The sequence below is a fragment of the Salvelinus sp. IW2-2015 genome, linkage group LG2, assembly GCF_002910315.2.
Source record: "Salvelinus sp. IW2-2015 linkage group LG2, ASM291031v2, whole genome shotgun sequence".
In the NCBI taxonomy this organism is placed as follows: Eukaryota; Metazoa; Chordata; class Actinopteri; order Salmoniformes; family Salmonidae; genus Salvelinus; species Salvelinus sp. IW2-2015.
In genome coordinates this window covers 38,564,452-38,588,569 of record NC_036839.1, presented here as the reverse complement: position 1 = coordinate 38,588,569, position 24,118 = coordinate 38,564,452, and the positions used below count along the sequence as shown (strand labels likewise).

Sequence of the window (24,118 nt, the reverse complement as noted above, 5' to 3'; positions counted from 1 at the left end):
CTTGAATATAAACATGTAAAACATCTCTATTTTCTTGCTGCTGTGTATCAATAGAAAGCCATTGTCTCTCTGTTTAATGTTCTGAAGCTGCTGTCAAAGTTTCTCTTCCTGTCTTGGGTTCTTGGAGCACACAGAGTAGAATGAGGTCTCTCTCACCTGTTTATGAATACGGCTAGTCACTCAATGCCAGTCATTTCTCCAAGCCCGAAACCACCTTTTCTAAACACTATACAGTAGAGGCAGTGTGGTAGTCTGGACTACCAAATGTGCTAACACACTCTCAAGGCTCATGCACTTACAACCTTTCCTATACTTGATGCCCCCYATGTGTCTTTCTCTCTGTCCTTCTCTCTATCTCTCCCTCCCCCCTCAGTCTTGTCCCATAATGCAACCTGAAAAACATTCTTCCTGAATATTGTCTCCCCCTCCTCCTCTACCTTCCTTCCTCCAGGTTAGTCCACCACCCCCACCCCTGGTGACAGATGTGCAGGGAGCGTTGAGTCATGACATCATAATTCAAGCGTTCCAGTTTTCACGGTTAAATCAATAACAGTGTGTCCGAGTCAAGGTTAGCGCCACGCCTTCCCAGCGCTGCTCTCTCTGCTCCTTTCACATAGAAAATCAGATAAATTCTCCCTAAAATAATTAAGCCTTCAGCTCTGTCTCTGGCCTATTCTTTACCAGCTAACAGCTGATTAACGGTGCTGTGAGGGAGTCAAGGCAAAATCCTAAGAATAGAGTATCTCTCTCACACACACACAAACACAAGTGTGCACACACAGACACACACTCACAGACATAGAGCAGGTATGAATATGAATATTTGTTTTGCTTTTGGGATAGTGAGATAAATATACAGACCGTTGTGTCCAAAAAGAACTGGATAACCTCAAGGGTATAGAATCAGTCAGTCTGTCTGCCCCCTCAGTCTCTCTGTCTGCCTCCTTGTGTGATATAATTGGTATGCCCTGAGGTACCGTTTGTCCTTTTCCTGTATAGGCTATTTTAAACTAACTGAAGGGGTGATGCTGCTTAACATGTTATTTTATGATACTGGAATGACCTTACTATTCATCTTGCAGCAGCTGGCTCCCTCTGGGTGCATGTGCTGGGGAGGACTGGAGCAGCACAGGGAGAAAGGGGGGGAGAGAGAGCATGAGTGAGTGAGTGAGTGGGTGAGTGGGAGGCGTCTCTGAGGTGGAATATGTAAAAAGTCTAAACAACAAGTCGTCAAAGCTCGAGGACAGACGGGAGCTCGTATAAATGTGCTGCTGTTCGCGTGGGGGTAACAGGGGACAAAAAACACCCTCCCCCTCTCTGGATGTCAGCGCGCCACTGGCCATGGCCACTCTGGAGGGCTGTCACTGTCAGGACGCCGGGGTGCAAAACAATAACAACAGCATCCTGTACAACATACTGAAGAACGACAGCCTCACGACCACCGAGGAACCAACATCACAACCACAACACAGCCAGCAGCACCAAGTGCTCAAGGTCCCCTCCTGTTCCTCTTCTTCGAGGTTCAAGCTTAGGCAGCAACAGGCTTGCTCTTGCAGTTCCTCGCTGCGACGGGGGTCTCTCCGGTCCCCCCAGGTGACCTGCAAAGCCGCATCGGCGGTCCTCATGAAGACTCTGCGATTTGTAAAGAACGTGCCGTGTTTCCGCGAGCTTCCCGAGGATGACCAGSTGCTGCTCGTTCGGAACGGCTGGGTGCCACTGCTTGTGCTGGGCCTCGCGCAGGACCGGGTGGACTTCGAGACCACGGAGACCGCGGAACCTAGCATGTTGCAGCGGATCCTGACCGGCGGCTGTGTCAGCCAAGGCGGCTTAATGGACAGACAGGTTGAGCCGGAGCAGAGCGCGGGAACACCCGGGGTCTCTCTCGCGGATATCCAGGGCATCAAAGCGTTCTTGAAAAAGTGTTGGGGTTTAGACATCAGTACCAAGGAATATGCCTACCTCAAAGGAGCCGTGCTCTTCAACTCAGGTGGGCTGGGTGCTTTAATARCGCAGGTTATTTACTCAATAATCATTGTCTCGTTGTGTCCTTGATTGAGTTCATGTAATGGTATAGCCTACATACCCTATATGCAATTTAATACATTGCTCTGTCTCTAGTTCTGAAAGTTTGGAAAGCAGTTACATATTTATATTTTATACAGAAAACAAACAAAGCTGATTTAATATGTGGGTAATTTCGAGGATTATGGACAATTGGTTCGTTCCACCAATTAATCCTATTAAGCCCAATTGAGTAGAGTACCTTGATAAAATAAACGAATCAGTGAATTTTAAGATTCTGTCATAAAGAGCACATATTCACCTTAAAAAATAAATGTTTTTCTATCTCAAGAGCAAAAACAAGGTTGCCCAACAGTATTGAAGACTTCATCTTAAATCAGTCATAAATCTCCTTGTGACAGGGGGAATGGAAGCCTGTTGTGTGCAACAGGGAGGGGGAATTGAGTGCAAGCTTCACAGTATCAAATCATATTTTATTTGTCACATACACATGGTTAGCAGATGTTAATGCGAGTGTAGCAAAATGCTTGTGCTTCTAGTTCCGACAGTGCAGTAAAATCTAACAAGTAATAACTAACAATTCCCAACAACTACCTAATACACACAAATCTAAAGGGGCGAATGAGAATATGTACATATAAATATATGGATGAGCGATGGCCGACCTGCATAGGCAAGGTGCAATAGGTGATATAAAATACAGTATATACATATGATATGAGTAATGTAAGATATGTAAACATTATTAAAGTGGAATTATTTAAAGTGGCATTGTTTAAAGTGACTAGCGTTTAATTTATTAAAGTAGCCAGTCATTGGGTCTCCATGTAGGCAGCAGCCTCTCTGAATTAATGATTGCTGTTTAGCAGTCTAATGGCCTTGAGATAGAAACTGTTTTTTAGTCTCTCAGTCCCAGCTTTGATGCACCTGTACTGACCTCGCCTTCTGGATGGTAGCGGTGTGAACAGGCAGTGGCTCGGGTGGTTGTTGTCCTTGATGATCTTTTTGGCCTTCCTGTGACATCGGGTGCTGTAGGTGTCATGGAGGGCAGGTAGTTTGCCCCCGGTGATGCGTTGTGCAGACCTCTGGAGAGCTTTGCGGTTGAGGGCGGAGCAGTTGCCGTACCAGACGGTGATACAGCCCGACAGGATGCTCTCGATTGTGCATCTGTAAAAGTTTGCCAGGGTTTTGGGTGTCAAGACAAATTTCTTCAGCCTCCTGAGGTTGAAGAGGCGCTCTTGCGCCTTCTTCACCACACTGTCTGTGTGGGTGGACCATTTCAGTTGGTCTGTGATGTGTATGCCGAGGAACTTAAAACTTTCCACTTTCTCCACTGCTGTCCCGTCAATAGGGGGTGCTGCCTCTGCTGTTTCCTGACGTCCACGATCATCATCTGTTTTGTTGACGTTGAGTGAGAGGTTATTTTCCTGACACCACACCGCGAGTGCCCTCACCTCCTCCCTGTATGCTGTCTCGTCGTTGTTGGTAATCAAGCCCACTACCGTTGTGTCATCTGCAAACTTGATGATTGAGTTGGAGGCATGCGTGGCCACGCAGTCGTGGGTGAACAGGGAGTGCAGGAGGGGGCTGAGCACACACCCTTGTGGGGCCCCAGTGTTGAGGGTCAGCAAAGTGGAGATGTTGTTTCCTACCTTCACCACCTGGGGGCGACCCGTCAGAAAGTCCAGGACCCAATTGCTCAGGGCGGGGTTGAGACCCAGGACCTCCTGCTTAGTGATGAGCTTGGAAGGTACTATGGTGTTGAATGCTGAGCTCTAGTCAATGAACAGCATTCTTTTATAGGTATTCCTCTTGTCCAGATGGGATAGGGCAGTGTGAAGTGTGATGGTGATTGCATCGTCTGTGGACCTGTTGGGGGGGTATGCAAACTGAAGTGGTTCTAGGGTGGCCRGTAAGGTGGAGGTGATATGATCCTTGACTAGTCCCTCAAAGCACTTCATGATGACAGAAGTAAGTGCTACGGGGCGGTAGTCATTTACTTCAGTTATCTTTGCCTTCTTGGGTACAGGAACAATGGTGGCCATCTTGAAGCATGTGGGGACAGCAGACTGGGATAGGGAGCGATTGAATATGTCCGTAAACACACCAGCCGCTGGTCTGCGAATGCTCTGAAGACGCGGCTTGGGATGCCGTCTGTGCCAGCATCCTTGCGATGATTAACACGTTTAAATGTTTTACTCACTTCGGCCACGGAGAAGGAGAGGGGGCACAGTCCTTGTTAGTGGGCCACCACGTTGGCACTGTATTATCCTCAAAGTGGCCAAAGAAGGTGTTTAGTTTGTCTGGAAATGGGACGTCGGTGTCCGTGACGTGGCTGGTTTTCCCTTTGTAATCCGTGATTTCCTGTAGACCCTGCCACATACATCTCGTGTCTGAGCCTTTGAATTGCGACTCCACTTTCTCCCTCTACCGGTATTTCGTTYGTTTGATTGCCTTGCGGAGGGTTTGATTGCCTTGCGGACGGTATCTATGGGTAACACGGTTGAAGTTGTATGCATGACCCACTTAGTTTTCCATGACAAAACACAATAAAATGGCCATAAACAGTATAAATTATCTTCAGAAATGACTTTGTCAAAGTAACAAAATAACTAGGGCTKTACAATGATGGTTAAAACTTGGAGAAATGTTGGGGTTAAGTGGGTTAAAATCTTCCTGGAAGTCACAGAGGATGCACAGAGGGACATGTCAAAATGCAGAATTTTGGCACTTGATTATATTAAAAAACAGATTTATTTAATGTTCCATGTGGCACTTCATTTAATATAACAGTCTTTTAAAATTCTATATTTGTACAACCTTTCATCTTTAATAATCAAAGACAGTCAATATGTATGTATACAGTATATTTATAATCCAGTTAAACCAAACATACACTGATTGTACAAAACATTAGGAACCAATTTTGCCCTCAGAACAGCCTCAATTCATCCAATGCTTCCCAGAGTTGTGTCAAGTTGGCTGGATGTCCTTTGGGTGGTGTACCAATCTTAATACACACAGGAAACTGTTGAGCGTGAAAAACCCAGCAGCGTTGCAGTTCTTGACACACTCAAACTGGCGCGCTTTGCACCTACCACCATACCCGTTCAAAGGCACTTCAATATTTTGTCAAAAAAGATTTGGCATGGGTCCCCAGATCCTCAAAAGTTATACCGCTGCACCATCGAGAGCATCCTGACCGGTTGCATCGCCGCCTTAAAAGTATTTAAGTGSCTTTGAACAATCCATGTCTCAATCGTATCAGGGTTTGAAAATCCTTCTTTAACCTGTCTCCTCCCCTTCATCTACACTGATTGAAGTGTATTTAACAAATGACATCAATAARGATTCACCTGGTTATTGTATGTCATGGAAAGAGCAGGTGTTCTTAATGTTTTAAACATTAAACACAGTGTACAGTCACCATATTAGCCTATGTATTCCCTTCATCTACTTCTAAGGAAGCAGTTTGTGGTATTGTTTTAGGGTTTAAGAGATTTGCATCCTTCAATATCTGGAGACTTCAGAAATCTTGCCAGAGTGTGTTGTGAGATATTTGTGGATGATTTGGGAGGTAGTCTACAATCAAGACCTTCTCATTTTTCAACAGATGAGACACCTGGTTACCATGGTGACTCGGGTTCCCTGAATTCCAACCCAAACAGTTCATGTACTTGTCCAAAGTTTCTATATGATAATTTATTTATTCTCCTCCCATACTATCCCCCACCCACCCCCTACCCCCTCCACCTCTCCCCAGATCTCCCTGGTCTGTGCTACCTCAACTACATCCAGTCACTGCGGCGCGAGGCCCACCAGGCTCTCAACGAGTATGTGAAGCTGATCCACCGGGACGACGCCACGCGCTTTGCCAAGCTGCTCATCGCCCTGGCCATGCTGAGGGCCATCAGCCCCCCGGTGGTGGCACAGCTCTTCTTCAAGCCCATCATTGGAGCCGTCAATATGGAGGAGGTCCTGCTGGAGATGTTCTATGGGAAGTAGAGGCTTTCTATGGTCCTGTCCAGAAACAACCCCTAGATATAGCCCCCAAGTCCTAGGCACTTCTCTTAGTCCTTACTCCCTAGGCAATTTCACCTATTCCCTACCCACTAGAAACGTGACCTTGCCCTAGACTCTTCCCCCCATTTCCCCACTTCCGCTAGCCCCTAGCTCCTATTGGATAGTAATAAGCAAAAAAACATGCCCAATACAGGAACAATATGATAGCTCCACCTTGCCCTCCGGTCGGCTACAAAGGAACAATATGATAGCTCCACCTTGCCCTCCGGTTGGCTATAAAGGAACAATATGATAGCTCCACCTTGCCCTCCGGTTGGCTACAAAGGAACAATATGGATAGCTCCACCTTGCCCTCCGGTTGGCTATAAAGGAACAATATGATAGCTCCACCTTGCCCTCCGGTTGGCTTAAAGGAACAATATGATAGCTCCACCTTGCCTCCGCTTGGCTAAAAGAACAATATGATAGCTCACCTTGCCCTCCGGTTGGCTACAAAGGAACAATATGATAGCTTCACCTTGCCCCCTGGTCGGCTACAAAGGAACAATATGATAGCTTCACCTTGCCCTCGGTTGGCTACAAAGGAACAATATGATAGCTTCACCTTGCCCTCCGGTTGGCTACAAAGGAACAATATGATAGCTTCACCTTGCCTCCGGTAGGCTATAAATGTTTTTTTTTGCTATATTACATCTATCAAATCCTCTCAGATCAATATCTGTGGGGTTTATTCTGGACTGGCCCTTTCTATCTAACGGACAGAAAAACACATCTGTAGATCTAGTAGAACTAACTAACTGTTAACCAACCGTTCGATCTGAATGGACCATTGAACAGAAGGACAGACAAAGGAAGAGATTTGTGTGTTTTGTTAAAGATGTTTTGGACACCGTGGTTGATTAAGAACAGTGGGGGTGAAGGGGTGGTTGGGGGCGGGCTGATGATCAGTCTCTGTAACTTATTTCTTTTTACATAAAACTATTTTTCTATAATAAAAGTATTCTCTGAACTGCTTTGCCGTGCTTGTGTCAGGTGAGTGGTGCTCAAACTGTCTCTATGGTGATCAGGCTGTCTCTATGGTGATCAGGCTGTCTCTATGGTGATCAGAAAGGCGTAGGATGATGTTGCCCCTGGACACTGATCTAAGGTCAGAGTGGAGTTTTACCCCCTAACGATTAAGGTTAAGGATAAAATGTTCCTAGATCTGTGCCTAAGGGCAACATCTACCCAGACAGATCAGAAAACCCAATGTTCCTTTTCAGTAACTATGGTGGATTATGTGTTCTGAATAAAGTTTGATGTCTGTTCACAGTTCGCTGCTCCCACATGCGATCTTTAATTCAACACTGGTCTGAATTGGGAGCAGCAAACATGGAGCGGACATTTTCTACAGTTGTCCTTCTCTGTTCAGGTTGGAACATTGTMTGTTCATCGGAGTGTGGGATCTGAGCCCTAGGAAGCTAGTTTGTACTAGGCAGTGAAGAATGGCCTTCTTCAATACTGATTGGTAGAAATCCCAGTATAGCTCCGGGCTTGGTTATATAAATCCTCTACCACTCACTGTTGTCCTGGATTCACATCTCACCATATTGATACTCTACTCATACTCTGGTTTCCAGACTCAATAGATTTTTCCTGTGTCTCTGTCTGAGGCAATAGGTGATTGTTGCCGTGCTATTGCATTAATTTATCATGCAAGCACACAGTTTAGAGTGTAATTGTATCCATTGTAGGATTATCACGAGGCTGGTAAGAGAAACAGCAATGGACCTGTTATGACCACAAGATGGCACTGTTTAAACATCACACTGGTAGTGTCTCACGCACTCACGCAGACACGCAGACACACACACACACACACCAACACACACAGCACACACACACACACACACACACACACACACACACACACACACACACACACACACAAAACCCAGCTTCAGGGCAGTCACAGGTGTGCAGAAGAAAATCTTGAGGAAATGACCTGCAGAGTTGGATGCCCTCCGGGAGTGTTTCGCTTCTCTCTCCAAATCTGGAAGGATGTTCCCGGAACAAATGGGAATGTTACTCTGGCCAAGATCTGCAGGAGGGATTCAGGGGGTGGGGAGAGCTGCTCAACACCTCAAAGACACAAAACTTGTAGAGTTTTAGATTTTAGGGCTCGATGCAATCCTGCCCTGTTGCTGTACTGTAGGACTGTATGTGCGTGTGGGTGTGACAGATGAGGAGCAGGGAAGCGTGGAAACACAAGACGGTCAGAACAGCACCACGTACTGGGGATGAGTGTGTGCGAGGGGAGGTAGGAGGAGTAGCGTTACGCTAAGAAGACGACAACAGATGCCATGGAGCCGGCGGCAGGAGGAGTGTGAGCTGTTACCGGGACAATGAGGGAATCCAGAATCTGTGGGTGGACCCCAAGCCCCCAACCCTGCCCTCCATCAGACCTTACCCCTTCACTCTGGTGTAGACCTGAAATAATTGGATAGGCGTAAGCATGACGGTAGCACCACTTTGTCCTCTGATAGGCCAGATACATAACCACACCATTTTCCCCACACCAAAGGTGTTGCATATTTGTCTCCTTTATTTTACCTTTATTTAACTAGGCAAGTCAGTTAAGAGCAAATTCTTATTTTCAATGACGGCCTAGAAACAGAGGGTTAACTGCCTTGTTCAGGAGCAGAACAACAGATTTTTACCTTGTCAGCTCGGGATTCAATCTCGCAACCTTTCGGTTACTAGTCCAACACTCTAACCACTAGCCTACCTGCCGCCCCTCTATCCTCTTCATGGGGCCCATTTTCTTCCCAATTAAGCCCCTAATTGATAAAGATAATAAAGAGTCTATTAATCGTGTATGTAGTAATAAAAGACCAGCTGTCAGAAGACACACACACCAGCTATATCACTGATGCCTGCCACCGTGGTGTGTGTCTGTGTGTGTGTGAKAGAGAGAGATTGCATGATGTGTGTGTATTCATGCCAGCCTGCCACACTCACTGGCCATATTACTGTGTGTGACTGTGTGTGTACGTATGTGGGGATCCTATTTTTGTCTCATTACGCCATTGCTATTTCAACATTAACCAGCAGATGGCAGTGTTTGACTGTGTTTAATCATCTCTTCATATAGCCTGCCTACGGTAGCTACTACTTACAGAGCAGAACTATTGAATTCTGGTCCTGGATGGCCGAAACTCTTCTGTCTTTTGGACCATGGAAGACTGTGTAAAATGAACAGAACATAAATGAATCGAGAGGAGATCAACATTTTTAATATGCAGTGAGAAAGTAAGGGCAACTGATAAGAATGGATTGTGTTTTTATAAAGATAGACATTTCCTTCCAAGTGAATATCGTGTTTATATATTTATATAAATATCTATATCATATATAGAATATGTATCTATTTGCTATGCATACTCAGAAATTACGCCTTCAAATATAATTTTAAAAGTATTTTAAAGCACAAACACACTTTTTCTTTCCTTAAACATGACCTGGATAAGCATGGTTAAAAAACAAAGACTTCTTAGTATGGGAAAATATTTCAAGAATTCAACCAAAACATTGAAAATGCATTTTTTAATCTAAAAATGTTTTCATGAGGTACTCAAAATCCATACTGTTATCTTAAAGGTCCAAATGCAGCTGTTTTAACCTCAATATCAAATAATTTCTGGATAACAATTAAGTACATTTCTGTGACTGTTTTCAATTAAAATTGTCAAAAAAATAAATAGTGTCTAAATATCAATTTATCAAGCAAGAATTTTGCTAAGACTGTCTGGGAGTGGTTTGAGTGGGAAGGGGAAAACTGAACATTTGCTGTTATTGGCAGAGAGGTTTGGAACTCTTTCTTATTGGTCTAATTTACTGCATGGTGTTATCCATGAAAGACCAAAACTCCCTCCCTCCAAAACAGGCTGAACAAACAGCTTTTCAAACAGCTCCTACACTAAAAGGGCCTTATAATTTTCATAATTTCACAGTATTATTCTAACCTCATAGTGTAGAAACATGTAAAACACAGGTAAATCACGTTTTTAACTGCACTGGGCCTTTAACAAACCAGGAACCACATATCAAAGTGGTGTACAAAACCAGCCTAACACACACACACACACTTCCCCCTCCCCCTTAATGTCAGATGAAATGTAAATAAGTATGACTTTCCAAGCAAACTCTTTTTGTTATAAAAATATACTTATTTTTCAAATAATCAACACATTTCTTTTTAAGGTGAGGGATTTCACGATCACGCTAGCGAGGCTGTTTGTTTTTATACAAAATATGAAGCTTTAGAGAGAGCTCTGACTGACAGACAGACTGACTGGAGAGGACTAGGACCCTTCCCTAAATCCTCCCCTTCCTCTGGTCCACAGGAAGTTACATCAACATCACCAGTAGCTCTTCCTCCTTTTTGCATATTCTATGATTTTTTAAAAAGATTGTTTTAAAAACTAGATATACACCTTATACAGGTCAACAAAAAGAAGATGCTGCTCCTTGGAGTAAAACGTTACAATGTCCAGGCAATTCCCCAAAACTGTTAAAAAAAAGGATCTCTTAAACTACATAAAGTCAAGATAGAAAACACAACAGCGCAGATACATGACATACTGGCTTTCTTCATAAGCATATTGAAATTAAAAATAAAAATAAATAAAAAACAGAAAAAATAGAAATATATAAATCTGTGTGACAAGTTAAAGCAAAGTCAAAGTAGAGAAGGCAACAAACATGATTGAATAAAAACAGAAAAACACAAACAGGAAGACGCTTATGCTACAAATAAATTGAAAATATATGTACAAGACCCTGTTTTCCTTTTGTGTGTGTGTGTGTGTCGTTGTTGTGGTTGTGGTGTGTGGGTGTGTGTGTGTGTGTGTGGTGATGTGTGTGTGGTGTGTGTGTGTATGTGTGTGCGCCCGTGCACAAGTGCCAATGCATGGGTTCTTTTATTTTTTATTCACAGTTCATGTTGATCAAACTCTCTGAAGTCTTTTGATCAAACAGTTTGTTGTTGTCAGTTTGAATCTTTAATCCTCGGGTTAAGACCTTCTCCTCTGCATACATGAGGACAACGTTCCAAACCAAACCTGCCCCGGACTTTGTCTTGCTTGTTCACAGGGGTCCACTCCTAACCAAACTCATCACAATCTCTCAGAAATAGCTAAAGTAGCCAATCAGAACTGGCTCATAGAAGCGTGACACCAAAACCGATCCAAAGCGATCCAAGTCAAACAGACCAAACCGTGCCGCGTTTCTCTGCTAGTGTCGTATGGTTCTACCCCGCCCGCTCCGCCCTGGTCACCAGATGACGCTGGAGATGCTGGTCTCCCTGGGCAACAGCGGCAGCATGGCGTGGTAGTGTGGTCCTCCTCCACACTGTGCTCGCGGCTCTTCCCGCTGGCGGCCTCTGTCCCATTCAGCATCGTCAGCGGTGTTGCAGTAGGTGTGCTGGTTGCCTAGTGACGCAATGGCGGTAGCGTGCCCCCGGCGCAGGTCGTACTCGTAGCTGCGGTAGTAGTGTTTCTGCCGCATGGTGGTGTGGTAGGAGTTGTGGAAGACGAGCGGAGTTCCGGGTGCGCCGTGCCATGGCGGTGGAGGGGCTGCTGCCATGGAGATGGCGGAGACGGTCTGGAGCTCGCCGAAGGGCCCTGCTCGCTGACGTCCAGCGCCGGCTCATGGCTCAGCATGGTCGGTGCGGCAGAAGGGCATCTCATACTGCAGTTGCTTCAGAACTTGGAGCTGAGCTTGTTGCTCTTGGGGCCACGCCACTTGATGACGGTGAGGTCTTGATGGTGTGTTTGAGGGCCTCCACCTCTTGGTAGTTCATGATGCACGCAGCTCGGCACACTCGATCAGAATCACCTTGATCTCCCGTGACCAACATGTTGCGGAGGCGTGTCTCCAGCTCAAAGATGCTCCACCCCGCCGCACCACGTAGTTGGCGTCATGCGATGATGAGGCGCTTGGATTGGTCCACACAGCGCGCCACGTCCCGATGTAGGCTGGATAGAGAGGGAGAGAGACAGAGAGAGAGAGGGATGAAGGGAGAGGAGAACCCAAAGCACTCAGCATACAATCAATCTCCTTGAAAGAGAGAACTCAAAACAGCTTAGATTATTCTATACAGTAACACATATGTTTCATATAACATGTTTTGTAGACAGTAACATATGTTCTAATAACATGTTTTTGTAGACAGTAACATATGTTCTATAACATGTTTTGTAGACAGTAACATATGTTCTATAACATGTTTTGTAGACAGTAACATATGTTCTATAACATGTTTTGTAGACAGTAACATATTGTTCTATAACATGTTTTGTAGACAGTAACATTGTTCTATAACATGTTTTGTAGACAGTAACATATGTTCTAATAACATGTTTGTAGACAGTAACATATGTTCTATACATGTTTTGTAGACAGTAACATAATGTTCTATAACATGTTTTGTAGACAGTAACATTGTTCTATAACATGTTTTGTAGACAGTAACATATGTTCTTATAACATGTTTTGTAGCACAGTAACATATGTTCTATAACATGTTTTGTAGACAGTAACATATGTTCTATAACATGTTTTGTAGACAGTAACATTGTTCTATAACATGTTTTGTAGACAGTAACATTGTTCTATTAACAAATGGGTTTTTTTTTTGTAAGACAGTAACATATGTTCTATAACATGTTTTGTAGACAGTAACATATGTTCTATAACATGTTTTGTAGACAGTAACATATGTTCTATAACATGTTTTGTACAGTGCCTTGCAAAAGTATTCACCCTCTTTGGCGTTTTTCCTATTATGTTGCATTACAACCTGTAATCTGGATTTTTATGTGGATTTAATGTAATGGACATACACAAAATAGTCCAAATTGACCAGAAGGAGCTGCAAAGCTCCAAAGCAGAGATTGGAGTATCTGTCCATAGGACCACTTTAAGCCGTGCACTCCATAGAGCTGGGCTTTACGGAAGAGTGGCCAGAAAAAAATAAGCAAACATGATTGGTGTTCGCCAAAAGGCAATGTGGGAGACTCCCCAAACATATGAAAGACCTCTGGTCAGATGAGACTAAAATTGAGCTTTTTGGCCATCAAGGAAAACGCTGTCTGGTGCAAACCCAACACCTCTCATCACCCCGAGAATACCATCCCCACAGGGAAGCATGGTGGTGGCAGCATCATGCTGTGGGGATGTTTTTCATCGGCAGGGATTGGGAAACTGGTCAGAATTGAAGGAATGATGGATGGCGCTAAATACAGGGAAATTCTTGAGGGAAACCTGTTTCAGTCTTCCAGAGATTTGAGACTGGGACGGAGGTTCACCTTCCAGCAGGACAATGACCCTAAGCATACTACTAAAGCAACACTTGAGTGGTTTAAGGGGAAACATTTAAATGTCTTGGAATGGCCTAATCAAATCACAGACCTCAATCCAATTGAGAATCTGTGGTATGACTTAAAGATTGCTGTACACAAGTGGAACTCATCCAACTTGAAGGAGCTGGAGCAGTATTGCCTTGAAGATGTGCCAAGCTTATAGAGACATACCCCAAGAGACTTGCAGCTGTAATTGCTGCAAAAGGTGTCTCTACAAAGCATTGGCTTTGGGGGTGAGTTGTTATGCACACTCAAGTTTTCCGTTTTTTTTGTCTCATTTCTTGTTTGTTTCACAATCAAACATATTTTGCATCTTCAAAGTGGTAGGCATGCTGTGTAAATCAAATGATACAACCCCCCCAAAAAATCMATTTTAATTCCAGGTTGTAAGGCAACAAAATGGGAAAAATACTTTCACAAGCCACTGTATACAGTAACATATTTGTTGTAACATGATGTGGACATGAGACATCTAGCACACCACTTCACAATACAATGGATGGACAACTACAAGACATACAACACAAAACAGACAGCAGTCAGACAACAGTTTCGCGTTTAAACATAGAGTTACTATAACACAGGAGGCTGCTGAGAGGAGAACGGCTCATAATAATGGCCGGAACGCCGCAAATAAAATGGCATCAAACACATGGAAACTATGTGTTTGATGTATTTGATATCATTCCACTTATTCCGCTCCAGTCATTACCACGAGCCCGTTCTCCCCAATGAAGGTGCCACCAACCTGTATACTACAACTGTTCTTAGTCAACACTCTGTATCTACATCACTTCTAATCTCTCTCTCTCTGAGGTTTTTGGATCTGTGTGTGTCTGTGTGCAATGGCATGTGTGTTTGTGTACGTGAGTGTGTGTGTGCCTGTGTTTGTGTGCTAGAGTGTGTGTGTGTGTGTGTGTGTGTGTGTGTGTGTGTGTGTGTGTGTGTGTTCTGACTTAAAAGCTATGATCCTGCTGTGTAAACTCTTACAAAATGCCCGCCCTAAGCTTCTCTTCCTGTCCAGAGAGGAAATGCATCACAGTTGCTGACACAAGAGGAAGAGACTGAGGACATGTACCTCTAAGAAGTCTTGTGTCATCCTGGTAAAGCTCATTGGCCAGACCTAAACATAAACATGTCAACATTGAGACTCAGATCACAGGAGAAACGACAACAAAGACACAAACAGCAAAGAGGACTTGCGTAACACTGGCATATGAACTATAATTTATTATTTGGCTCTCTCTTTCTCACACACACACACACACCACACACACACACACACACACAACACACACAACACCACACACACTGGAACAGTTTTTTTAGCAACTTGTATAACTCTGACTAGGACCAGTTTCTCCGTTCAGCTGTCGATCTCTCATCCAGCAGTGCAGTAACTACAGTAAGAGCCCTAAACTATGATGTCCCATTCTGTCTGAAGCTGCCTACCATACCGCCGAGCAGTAGTCTCACTGGATGTGTTCACTCTTTCGCTCTATTCCACATGAAACCCAGCTAGATGTAGTAATATATACTGAACATCCTGACCCAGCTAGATGTAGTAATATATACTGAACATCCTGACCCAGCTAGATGTAGTAATATAACTGAACATCCTGACCCAGCTAGATGTAGTAAAATATACTGAACTCCTGACCCAGCTAGATGTAGTAATATATACTGAACATCCTGACCCAGCTAGATGTATAATATATACTGAACATCCTGACCCAGCTAGACATAAAGCTGTGGAAATAGATTTTTATATAAATACTGTATTTACCTTTATTTCACTAGGCAAGTCAGTTTAGAAAAAATTCTTATTTACAATGACGGCCTACCCAGGCCAAACCCTTAACGAAGCTGGGCCAATTGTGCGCCGCCCTACGGGACTCCCAATCACGGCCGGTTGAGATACAGCCTGGAATCGAACCAGGGCCTGTAGTCTGTAGACCGCTGCACCACTCGGGAGTCAATACTGATACGAACATCCCACCCAGCTAGATGTAGAGCGTGGTAATAGATACTGAACATCCTGACCCAGCTAGACATAGAGCCGTATAATAGATACTAACACAAGACCCAGCTAAATAGAGTGTGGTAATAGATACTGAACATCAAACCCAGCTAGATATAGAGCTGTGGTAATAGATACTGAACATCCTGACCCAGCTAGATAGTAATAATATACTGAACATCCTGACCCAGCTAGACATAGAGCTTGTAATAATACTGAACATCAAGACCCAGCTAGATATAAGAGCTGTGGTAATAATACTGAACATCCTGACCCAGCTAGATGTAGTATTATATACTGAACATCCTGCCCAGCTAGACATAGAGCTGTGGGTAATTAGATACTGAACATCCTGACCCAGCTAGATGTAGTAATATATACTGAACATCCTGACCCAGCTAGATGTAGTAATATATACTGAACATCCTGGCCCAGCTAACATAGAGCTGTGGTATAGATACTGAACATCCTGACCCAGCTAGACATAGAGCTGTGGTAATAGATACTGAACATCAAGACCCAGCTAGATATAGAAGCTGTGGTAATAGATATTGAACATCCTGGCCCAGCTAGACATAGACTGTGGTAATATATACTGAACATCAAGACCCAGCTAGACATAGAGCTGTGGTAAAAAGATACTGAACATCAAGACCCAGCTAGACGTAGAGCCGTGGTAATAGATACTGAACATCAAGACCCAGCTAGACGTAGAGCCGTGGTAATAGATACGAACATCAAGACCCAGCTAGACGTAGAGCCGTGGTAATAGATACTTAACATCAAGACCCAGCTAGACATAGAGCTGTGTAATAGATACTGAACATCAAGACCCAGCTAGACGTAGAGCCGTGGTAATAGATACTGAACATCCTGACCCAGCTAGACGTAGACGGTGGTAATAGATACTGAACATCAAGACCCAGCTAGACGTAGAGCTGGGAATAGATACTGAACATCAAGACCCAGCTAACTAGAGCTGTGGTAATAGATACTGAACATCAAGACCCAGCTAGACGTAGAGCCGTGGTAATAGATACTGAACATCAAGACCAGCTAGACTAGAGCCTGTGGTAATAGATACTGAACATCAAGACCAGTCTAGACGTAGAGCCGTGGTAATAGATACTGAACATCAAGACCAGCTAGACATAGAGTGTGTATAGATACTGAACATCAAGACCCAGCTAACGTAGAGCCGTGGTAATAGATACTGAACATCAAGACCCAGCTAGACGTAGAGCCGTGTAATAGATACTGAACATCAAGACCCAGCTAGACGTAGAAGCCGTGGTAATAGATACTGAACATCAAGACCCAGCTAGACGTAGAGCCGTGGTAATAGATACTGAACATCCTGACCCAGCTAGACGTAGAGCCGTGGTAATGAACAACCTGGACCATAAGCATAGACGGACTACTAGACTGATTGGCACATGCATCAGAATATGTTCACACAAAATATATCCATGAATGTATTAATGGGTTAAATGGGAACTAGAGAGAACGCTGCTGGGGATAACATGTACTCTATGATATCTGCCTTACAGCATGTATACTGAGCTAGCTGTATCTCATGTCCAATATTACACAGTCCCCTTGCTGAGGGCACAGTCAGTGTGGCATAGGCTACACAGTAGAATACACTTTGGACTAGAAAGGTGAGAGAGAATGTTGCATCTCGGTTAAAGGGAGTGGGCTCTTAAAGGAAAACTCCACCCAAAAACTGTATTTTTGGATTTGTTTCCTTAGTCCATTGTTAGTCCATACCCCATTGTTGACATGGTCCCAAAATGTTTTGCTTGTCAGCACTCAAGTTTTCAAGATATGCAACTTTCAAAATACAAAAATCAATCATTTATTTTTGGGAGCCTCCTTTTGCCATTGAAATGCTCAGTCTGATCATGTGGGAGTGTGGATACAAATTACGATATATTTACATACACAGTCCTGATTGGTGGATAGGATTGTCTAGACTCTAGAGCCTACCCCGCTTACCCCTTCAAAGTAGGAGGATACATATGCAAATAAAAGATTGTCCATTGGTCAGAATAATCAAATCGGATTGTGATGTCATGCTGTGGGCCAAAAACTCCTTCCCACCTGAACAGGCTGAAATTCCAGGTGTTTTTTTCTCTCAAAAAGTTTGTACATTAAAAGGGCATTATCATAATTTTCACAATTTCAGGGTGTTATTTCAACCTTATAGTGAGGAAATATCATTTTAAAAACAGAAAAATCACTTTTTTGACTCCACTGCCCATTTAATAGATCTTGAAAGGAACATGACAGTCTATAGGAGTGCATCAGGAATAAGACGGTTCAGATGGTTACAACCAATCATAAGCATGCATTCTATGATCATGCACTGAACAAGTGCATGCCTGTTTAAACAAATGCACAGTATCCATATAACACTTGCTGATGTATACAGTCATACACTCGGGCCCCTGAGTGGCGCAGCGGTCTAAGGCACTACATCTCAGTGCTAGAGATGTCACTACAGACCCTGGTTTGATTCCAGGTTGTATCACAACCAGTCGTGATTGGGAGTCCCATGGGGTGGTGCACAATTGGCCCAGCGTCGTTAGGGTTTGGCTGGGGTAGGCTGTCATTGTAAATAAGAATTTGTTTTAAACTGACTTGCCTAGTTAAATAAAGGATAAATAAAAAATTCCACAACAGGGGATACAACAATATGCATGGGAAAGCAATATATGATATATTTGAAGAAATATACAGCACATGTAACAAGTCTATAAGTGACAGAGGTGAAAATACTAAAGGGTGTTCTATTGATGGTATGGATATATTATTTAGAGTGTATTTGTTGCACAAACTACACATATACACAAAACATTATGAACACCTGATCTTTCCATGACATAGTGACTGATGACATAGTGACTGATGATATAGTGACAGATGATACAGTGACAGAGTAAAGAACAATCACAATAACTGTACAAGCCACAACACAATTAGTGAACGTACTATCACGTAACCACACACAGCATGCCTTACCTCCTTTACCCTACCCCCTTCACACCTCCATACACTCCCCAACCCAACCCCTTTCCCCCCTTCACACCCCCACACACACTCCCCAACCACAACCCCTTTTCCCCCCTTTCCACACCCCACACACTCCCCAACCCCTTTCCCCTTCACACCCCCACACACTCCCAACCCAAACCCCTCTTCCCCCCTTCACACCGCCCCACACACTCCGCCCCCCAACCCCACCCCTTCACCCCACACAACACCCCAACCCAACCCCTTTCCCCTCATTCAACCCACACACAGTCCCCCAGCCACGCTCTACCCCACCACACACCCATACCCCCTCACATCCCATACAGTTCCTACGCTCTACCCCACCCTCCCTCCATCCCTCATCACCACCACACACATCCCCAACCCCAACCCTTTCCCCTCATCACCCCACACACTCCCCACCCAACCCTTCCCCTCCATCCCCCACACAGCCCTACGGCTCTACCCACCCCACCCCCACCACACCCTACATCACACCCACACACCCCTACCCCTCGACCCACCCTACCCCCTCATCACACCCACACACCCCCTACCCCTCTCACCTCACCCTACCCCCTCTCACCCCACCCCCCCCAACACACCCCCGCACACCCCCAGCCCTCTACCCCCCATACCTCCTACCCTCCCCTCATCACCCCCTCATTCCCCCCACCCTCCCTTCACTCACCCACGCATCCCTACCCCCTCACCCCACCACACCCCTACCCGCCCCCCGCTACCCCCCACCCTCCCCTCAAAACACTCTCCCTCCTCTCCACTCTCCCCTCCTCCTCTCCCTCCCGCCTCCCCTCCCCTCCCGTCCACCCCCTCCCCTCTTTCACTCCCCATCAACCCTCCCTTAGTCATCACTTAACACACTTACTTCCTGTAGGGATGAGGTCTCTGTCTGGGATGAAGAGTTTGTACCCGTAGTGTTTCTCTAAGACGTCAGGGAGGATCTCCAGGGCAAAACGCTCCTCCTCCTTGGTCTCCTGACTCCACTGGTCAGGGTCTACTTTAGTGTAGGACAGATATGCATCATAGTCCTTATTATCTGCCAGAAACACAGAAAGACAGACAGCACACAGAAAAGGTCTGGTGAAGCATATGCACACTCAGGGATATGAATGCAGGCATGAACAGACACAAAAAAATGACAATCTTTATTATGTGAAAGTGAGAGAGAATTATATTATATAGACACTCTTTGAGGCAGGAGAGAGGTTTTCAGGCTCCCTAGAGGGGCCAGACACAGCCTGCATCAAATAACAACTTCAACATCTCAACCAACCACTGATAGTTAAATTACATGGCTAGAATGGTTGGATTTAACACTGCGTTCCGTCCATCCAAATCAATTCTAACTGACAATATCACAAGTGGCCACGACTCTACTTCAATGTAGAATTCTAGTATAGAACGCAGAAAACAACCAATCAAAGTGTGAATATAACAAACACTGTATGAAAACACACCAACAAGCCCAAACTAGGACAGAACTAACTGTATCTGGGAGGAGAAACTAAAAGTCTCCAACTTCAGTTTGTTGGTAGACTTTTTCCTTTGATTTGGGTAGGGAGGGAGTTGGCCTAGTCCCAGCCTCCCCGTCCCAAAGCAGACAGCAGTTCTCTGCTGGTCCACAGGGGAGGGTGGACATCATACCATGATATATTGAGACTGATCCCTCTCTTAATGGAGAACAAATTGAAAAATCTGCCTCCCCTCTTACCCATGCATCCCTAGTGACCTACAGACACACACAGGAATGCAAGCGCACACACACCTCACTCACTGGGTTTTTACTGGAGACAATGGGCTGGCTGTCAGTGAGGAGTTTGTGTGTGTGTTCATGTATGTGACTTGTGTGTGTGTGTGTGTGTGTGTGTGTGTGTGTGTGTGTGTACCTGGGAGACTGTTATTGCTGCAGGCTCTGACCAGAAATGGCTTTCATAGAAACAACCCATTCAACAACCTTCAAAGCATCGACGCAGACTAGTTGATGAAGGATATTATGAAATCCGGAGAGAGAGGTGTGGTTTGGTTTGAGGCCAAAGGCTTGAACCACACGACCAACAACATTGGAYACTTTATGGAACACAAAGTCTTCACTATCTCGTCCTGGAATATCCAAGGCCTGAGGTCATCTGCCTTTGGCATAAAGAGCACTTCATCAAACTCTTTAACATCATCCTTAGCTCTGGATTCTTCCCCAATATTTGGAACCAAGGACTGATCACCCCAATCCACAAAAGTGGAGACAAATTTGACCCCAATAACTACTGTGGGATATGCGTCAAACAGCAACCGTAGAAAAATCCTCTGCATCATCATTAACAGCAGACTCATACATTTCCTCAGTGAAAACAATGTACTGAGCAAATGTCAAATTGTTTTTTTCCAAATTATTGTACGACAGACCACGTATTCACCCTGCACACCCTAATTGACAAACAAACAAACCAATACAAAGTCTTCTCATGCTTTGTTGATTTCAGAAAAGCCTTCAACTCAATTTGGCATGAGSGTCTGCTATACAAATTGATGGAAAGTGGTGGGGGAAAAACATTCGACATTATAAAATCCATGCACACAAACAACAAGTGTGCGGTTAAAATAGGCAAAAAATACACATTTCTTCCCACAAGGCTATGGGGTAAGACAGGGATGCAGCTTAAGCCCCACCCTCTTCAACATATATATCAACAAATTGGCGAGGGCACTATAAAAGTATGTAGCACCCGGTCTCACCCTACTAGAATCTGAAGTCAAATGTCTGCTGTTTGCTGATGATCTGGTGCTTCTGTCACCAACCAAGGAGGGCCTACAGCAGCACCTAGATCTTCTGCAGAGATATTGCCAGACCTGGGCCCTGACAGTAAATCTCAGTAAGATCCCAAAAAAAGGTTCAGTCGCCAGGACCACAAATACAAATTCCATCTATACACTGTTGCCCTAGAGCACACAAAAAACGACACATACCTTGGCCTAAACATCAGCGCCACAGGTAACTTCCACAAAGCTTCCACAAAGGCAAGAAGGGCATTCTATGCCATCAAAAGGAACATAGAATTCGACATACCAATTAGGAGTTGGCTACTTTAATCAGTTATAAAACCAATTTCCCTTTATGGTTGTGAGGTCTGGGGTCCGCTCACCAACCAAGAATTCACAAAATGGCACAAACACCAAATTGAGACTGCATGCAGAATTATGCAAAAATATCCTCTGTGTACAACGTAAAACACCAAATAATGCATGCAGAGCAGAATTAGGCCGATACCCGCTAATTATCAAAATCCAGAAAAAAGACGTTAAATTATACAACCACCTAAAAGGAAGCGATTCCCAAACCTTCCATAACAAAGCCATCACCTACAGAGAGATGAACCTGGAGAAGTCCCCTAAGCAAGCTGGTCCTGGGGCTCTGTTCACAAACACAAACAGACCCCACAGAGCCCCAGGACAGAAACACAATTAGACCCAACCAAATCATGAGAAAACAAAAAGATAATTACTTGACACATTGGAAAGAATTAACAAGAAAACAGAGCAAACTAGAATTCTATTTGGCCCTAAACAGAGAGTACACAGCAACAGAAACCTGACCACCGTGACTGACCCAAACTTAAGGAAAGCTTTGACTACAGTGGCTTGCGAAATTATTCGCCCCTTGGCATTTTTCCCATTTTGTTGCCTTACAACCTGGAATTAAAATTGATTTTTGGGAGGTTTGTATCATTTGATTTACACAACATGCCTACCACGAGTGTTGCTTTAGCAGTATGCTTAGGGTCATTGTCTTGCTGGAAGGTGAACCTCCATCCCAGTCTCAAATCTCTGGAAGAGTGAAACGGGTTTCCCTCAAGAATTTCCCTGTATTTAGCGCCATGGATCATTCCTTCAATTCTGACCAGTTTCCCAATCCCTGCCGATTAAAAACATCCCCACAGCATGATGCTGCCACCACCATGCGGGGATGGTAWTCTCGGGGTGAYGAGAGGTGTTGGGTTTGCGCCAGACATAGCGTTATCCTTGATGGCCAAAAAGCTCAATTTTAGTCTCATCTGACCAGAGTACCTTCTTCCATATGTTTAAGGAGTCTCCCACATGCCTTTTGGCGAACACCAAACACGTTTGCTTATTTTTTTTCTGGCCACTCTTCCGTAAAGCCCAGCTCTGTAGAGTGTACGGCTTAAAGTGGTCCTATGGACAGACACTCCAATCTCCGCTGTGGAGCTTTGCAGATCGATCCTTCAGGGTTATCTTCGGTCTCTTTGTTGCCTCTCTGATTAATGCCCTCCTTGCCTGGTCCGTGAGTTTTGGTGGGCGGCCCTCTCTTGGCTGGTTTGTTGTGGTGCCATATTCTTAAACATTTTTAATAATGGATTTAATGGTGCTCCGTGGGATGTTCAAAGTTTCTGATATTTTTTTATAACCCAACCCTGATCTGTACTTCTCCACAACTTTGTCCCTGACCTGTTTGGAGAGCTCCTTGGTCTTCATAGTGCTTCATGCTTGGTGGATCCCCTTGCTTAATGGTATTGCAGACTCTGGGGCCTTTCAGAACAGGTGTATATATGTATATATCCTGAGACTCTGTGACAGATTATTGAACACTTAGATGTGCAGGACAGGTGAACTGTTATTAACAATTATGTGACTTTAAGGTAATTGGTTGCACCAGATCTTATTTAGGGGCTTCATAACAAAGGGGGGTGAATACATATGCACACACCACTTTTCCGTTTTCGTGTTTTGAGAATGGGCTTTAAATGTGTCTTTTTAAACAACCTTTTCATTTCACTTCACCAATTTGGGACTATTTTGTGTGTGTCCATTACATGACAATAACAAATAAAAATCAATTTAATTACAGGGTTGTAATGCAACAAAATAGGAAAAATTGCCAAGGGGTGAATACTTTTGCATTGGCACTGCATATACAGACTCAGTGAGCTAGCCTTGCGATTGAGAAAGGCCGCCGTAGCTAGACCTGGCTTCTCAACAGAAGGACAGGCTATGTGCACACTGCCCACCAAGAATGAGGTGTTAACTGAGCTGCACTTCCTAACCTTCCTGCCCAATATCATGGACCATTTAGACACATATTTCCCTCAGATACACAGATTCCACAAAGAATTGAAAAACCCCCCGGATTTTGATAAACTTCCTATATCTACTGGGTGAAAATACCAGTGTGCCATACAGCAGCAAGATGTGACCTGTTGCCACAAGAAAAGGTCAACCAGTTGAAGACAAAACACATTGTAAATACAACCCTATTTATGCTATTTTACTTTCTCTTTTGTACTTTACTCATTTGTACATGTTCAACACTGTATATATACAGTAATATGACATTTGTAATGTCTTTTATTTCTTTTGGAACTTCTGTGAGTGTAATGTTTACAGTTCATTTTTATTGGTTTAAATTTAGTTTTATATATATCTACTCTCACTTGTTTGCACATGTTAAACATATGTTCCATGCCAAAAAAAACCCTGAATTGAATTTGAATTAGAGAAAGGAGAGAGAGAGAGAGAGAGAAGAGGAAGAAAGAAGACAGAGAAAGGGAGAGAGAAATTGAGAGCGTGAAGAATAGAGAGAGAG

At 44.1% G+C, this 24,118-nt stretch overlaps 2 protein-coding genes across 2 annotated transcripts; one reads left to right on the top strand and one right to left on the bottom strand.

Annotated features, from left to right (window-relative positions):
- The first annotated feature begins 1,222 nt into the window (after positions 1–1,222).
- Positions 1,223–6,477, top strand: LOC111972503 (nuclear receptor subfamily 0 group B member 1-like). The gene is made up of 2 exons (XM_023999504.2): positions 1,223–1,987; positions 5,786–6,477. Exons 1-2 carry the CDS (start codon positions 1,264–1,266, stop codon positions 6,025–6,027), a joined length of 966 nt encoding a protein of 321 aa, XP_023855272.1. The 5' UTR covers positions 1,223–1,263; the 3' UTR covers positions 6,028–6,477.
- A 4,481-nt stretch (positions 6,478–10,958) lies between these two features.
- Positions 10,959–20,240, bottom strand: il1rapl1a (interleukin 1 receptor accessory protein-like 1a). The gene is given in 13 exon segments (XM_070446401.1): positions 10,959–11,417; positions 11,420–11,493; positions 11,495–11,711; positions 11,714–11,748; positions 11,750–11,789; positions 11,792–11,842; positions 11,845–11,892; positions 11,895–11,929; positions 11,931–12,054; positions 12,057–12,062; positions 14,527–14,571; positions 19,391–19,561; positions 20,237–20,240. Coding segments are annotated over 13 exon segments (909 nt in total). The 3' UTR covers positions 10,959–11,358.
- Between the last annotated feature and the right edge of the window lie 3,878 nt (positions 20,241–24,118).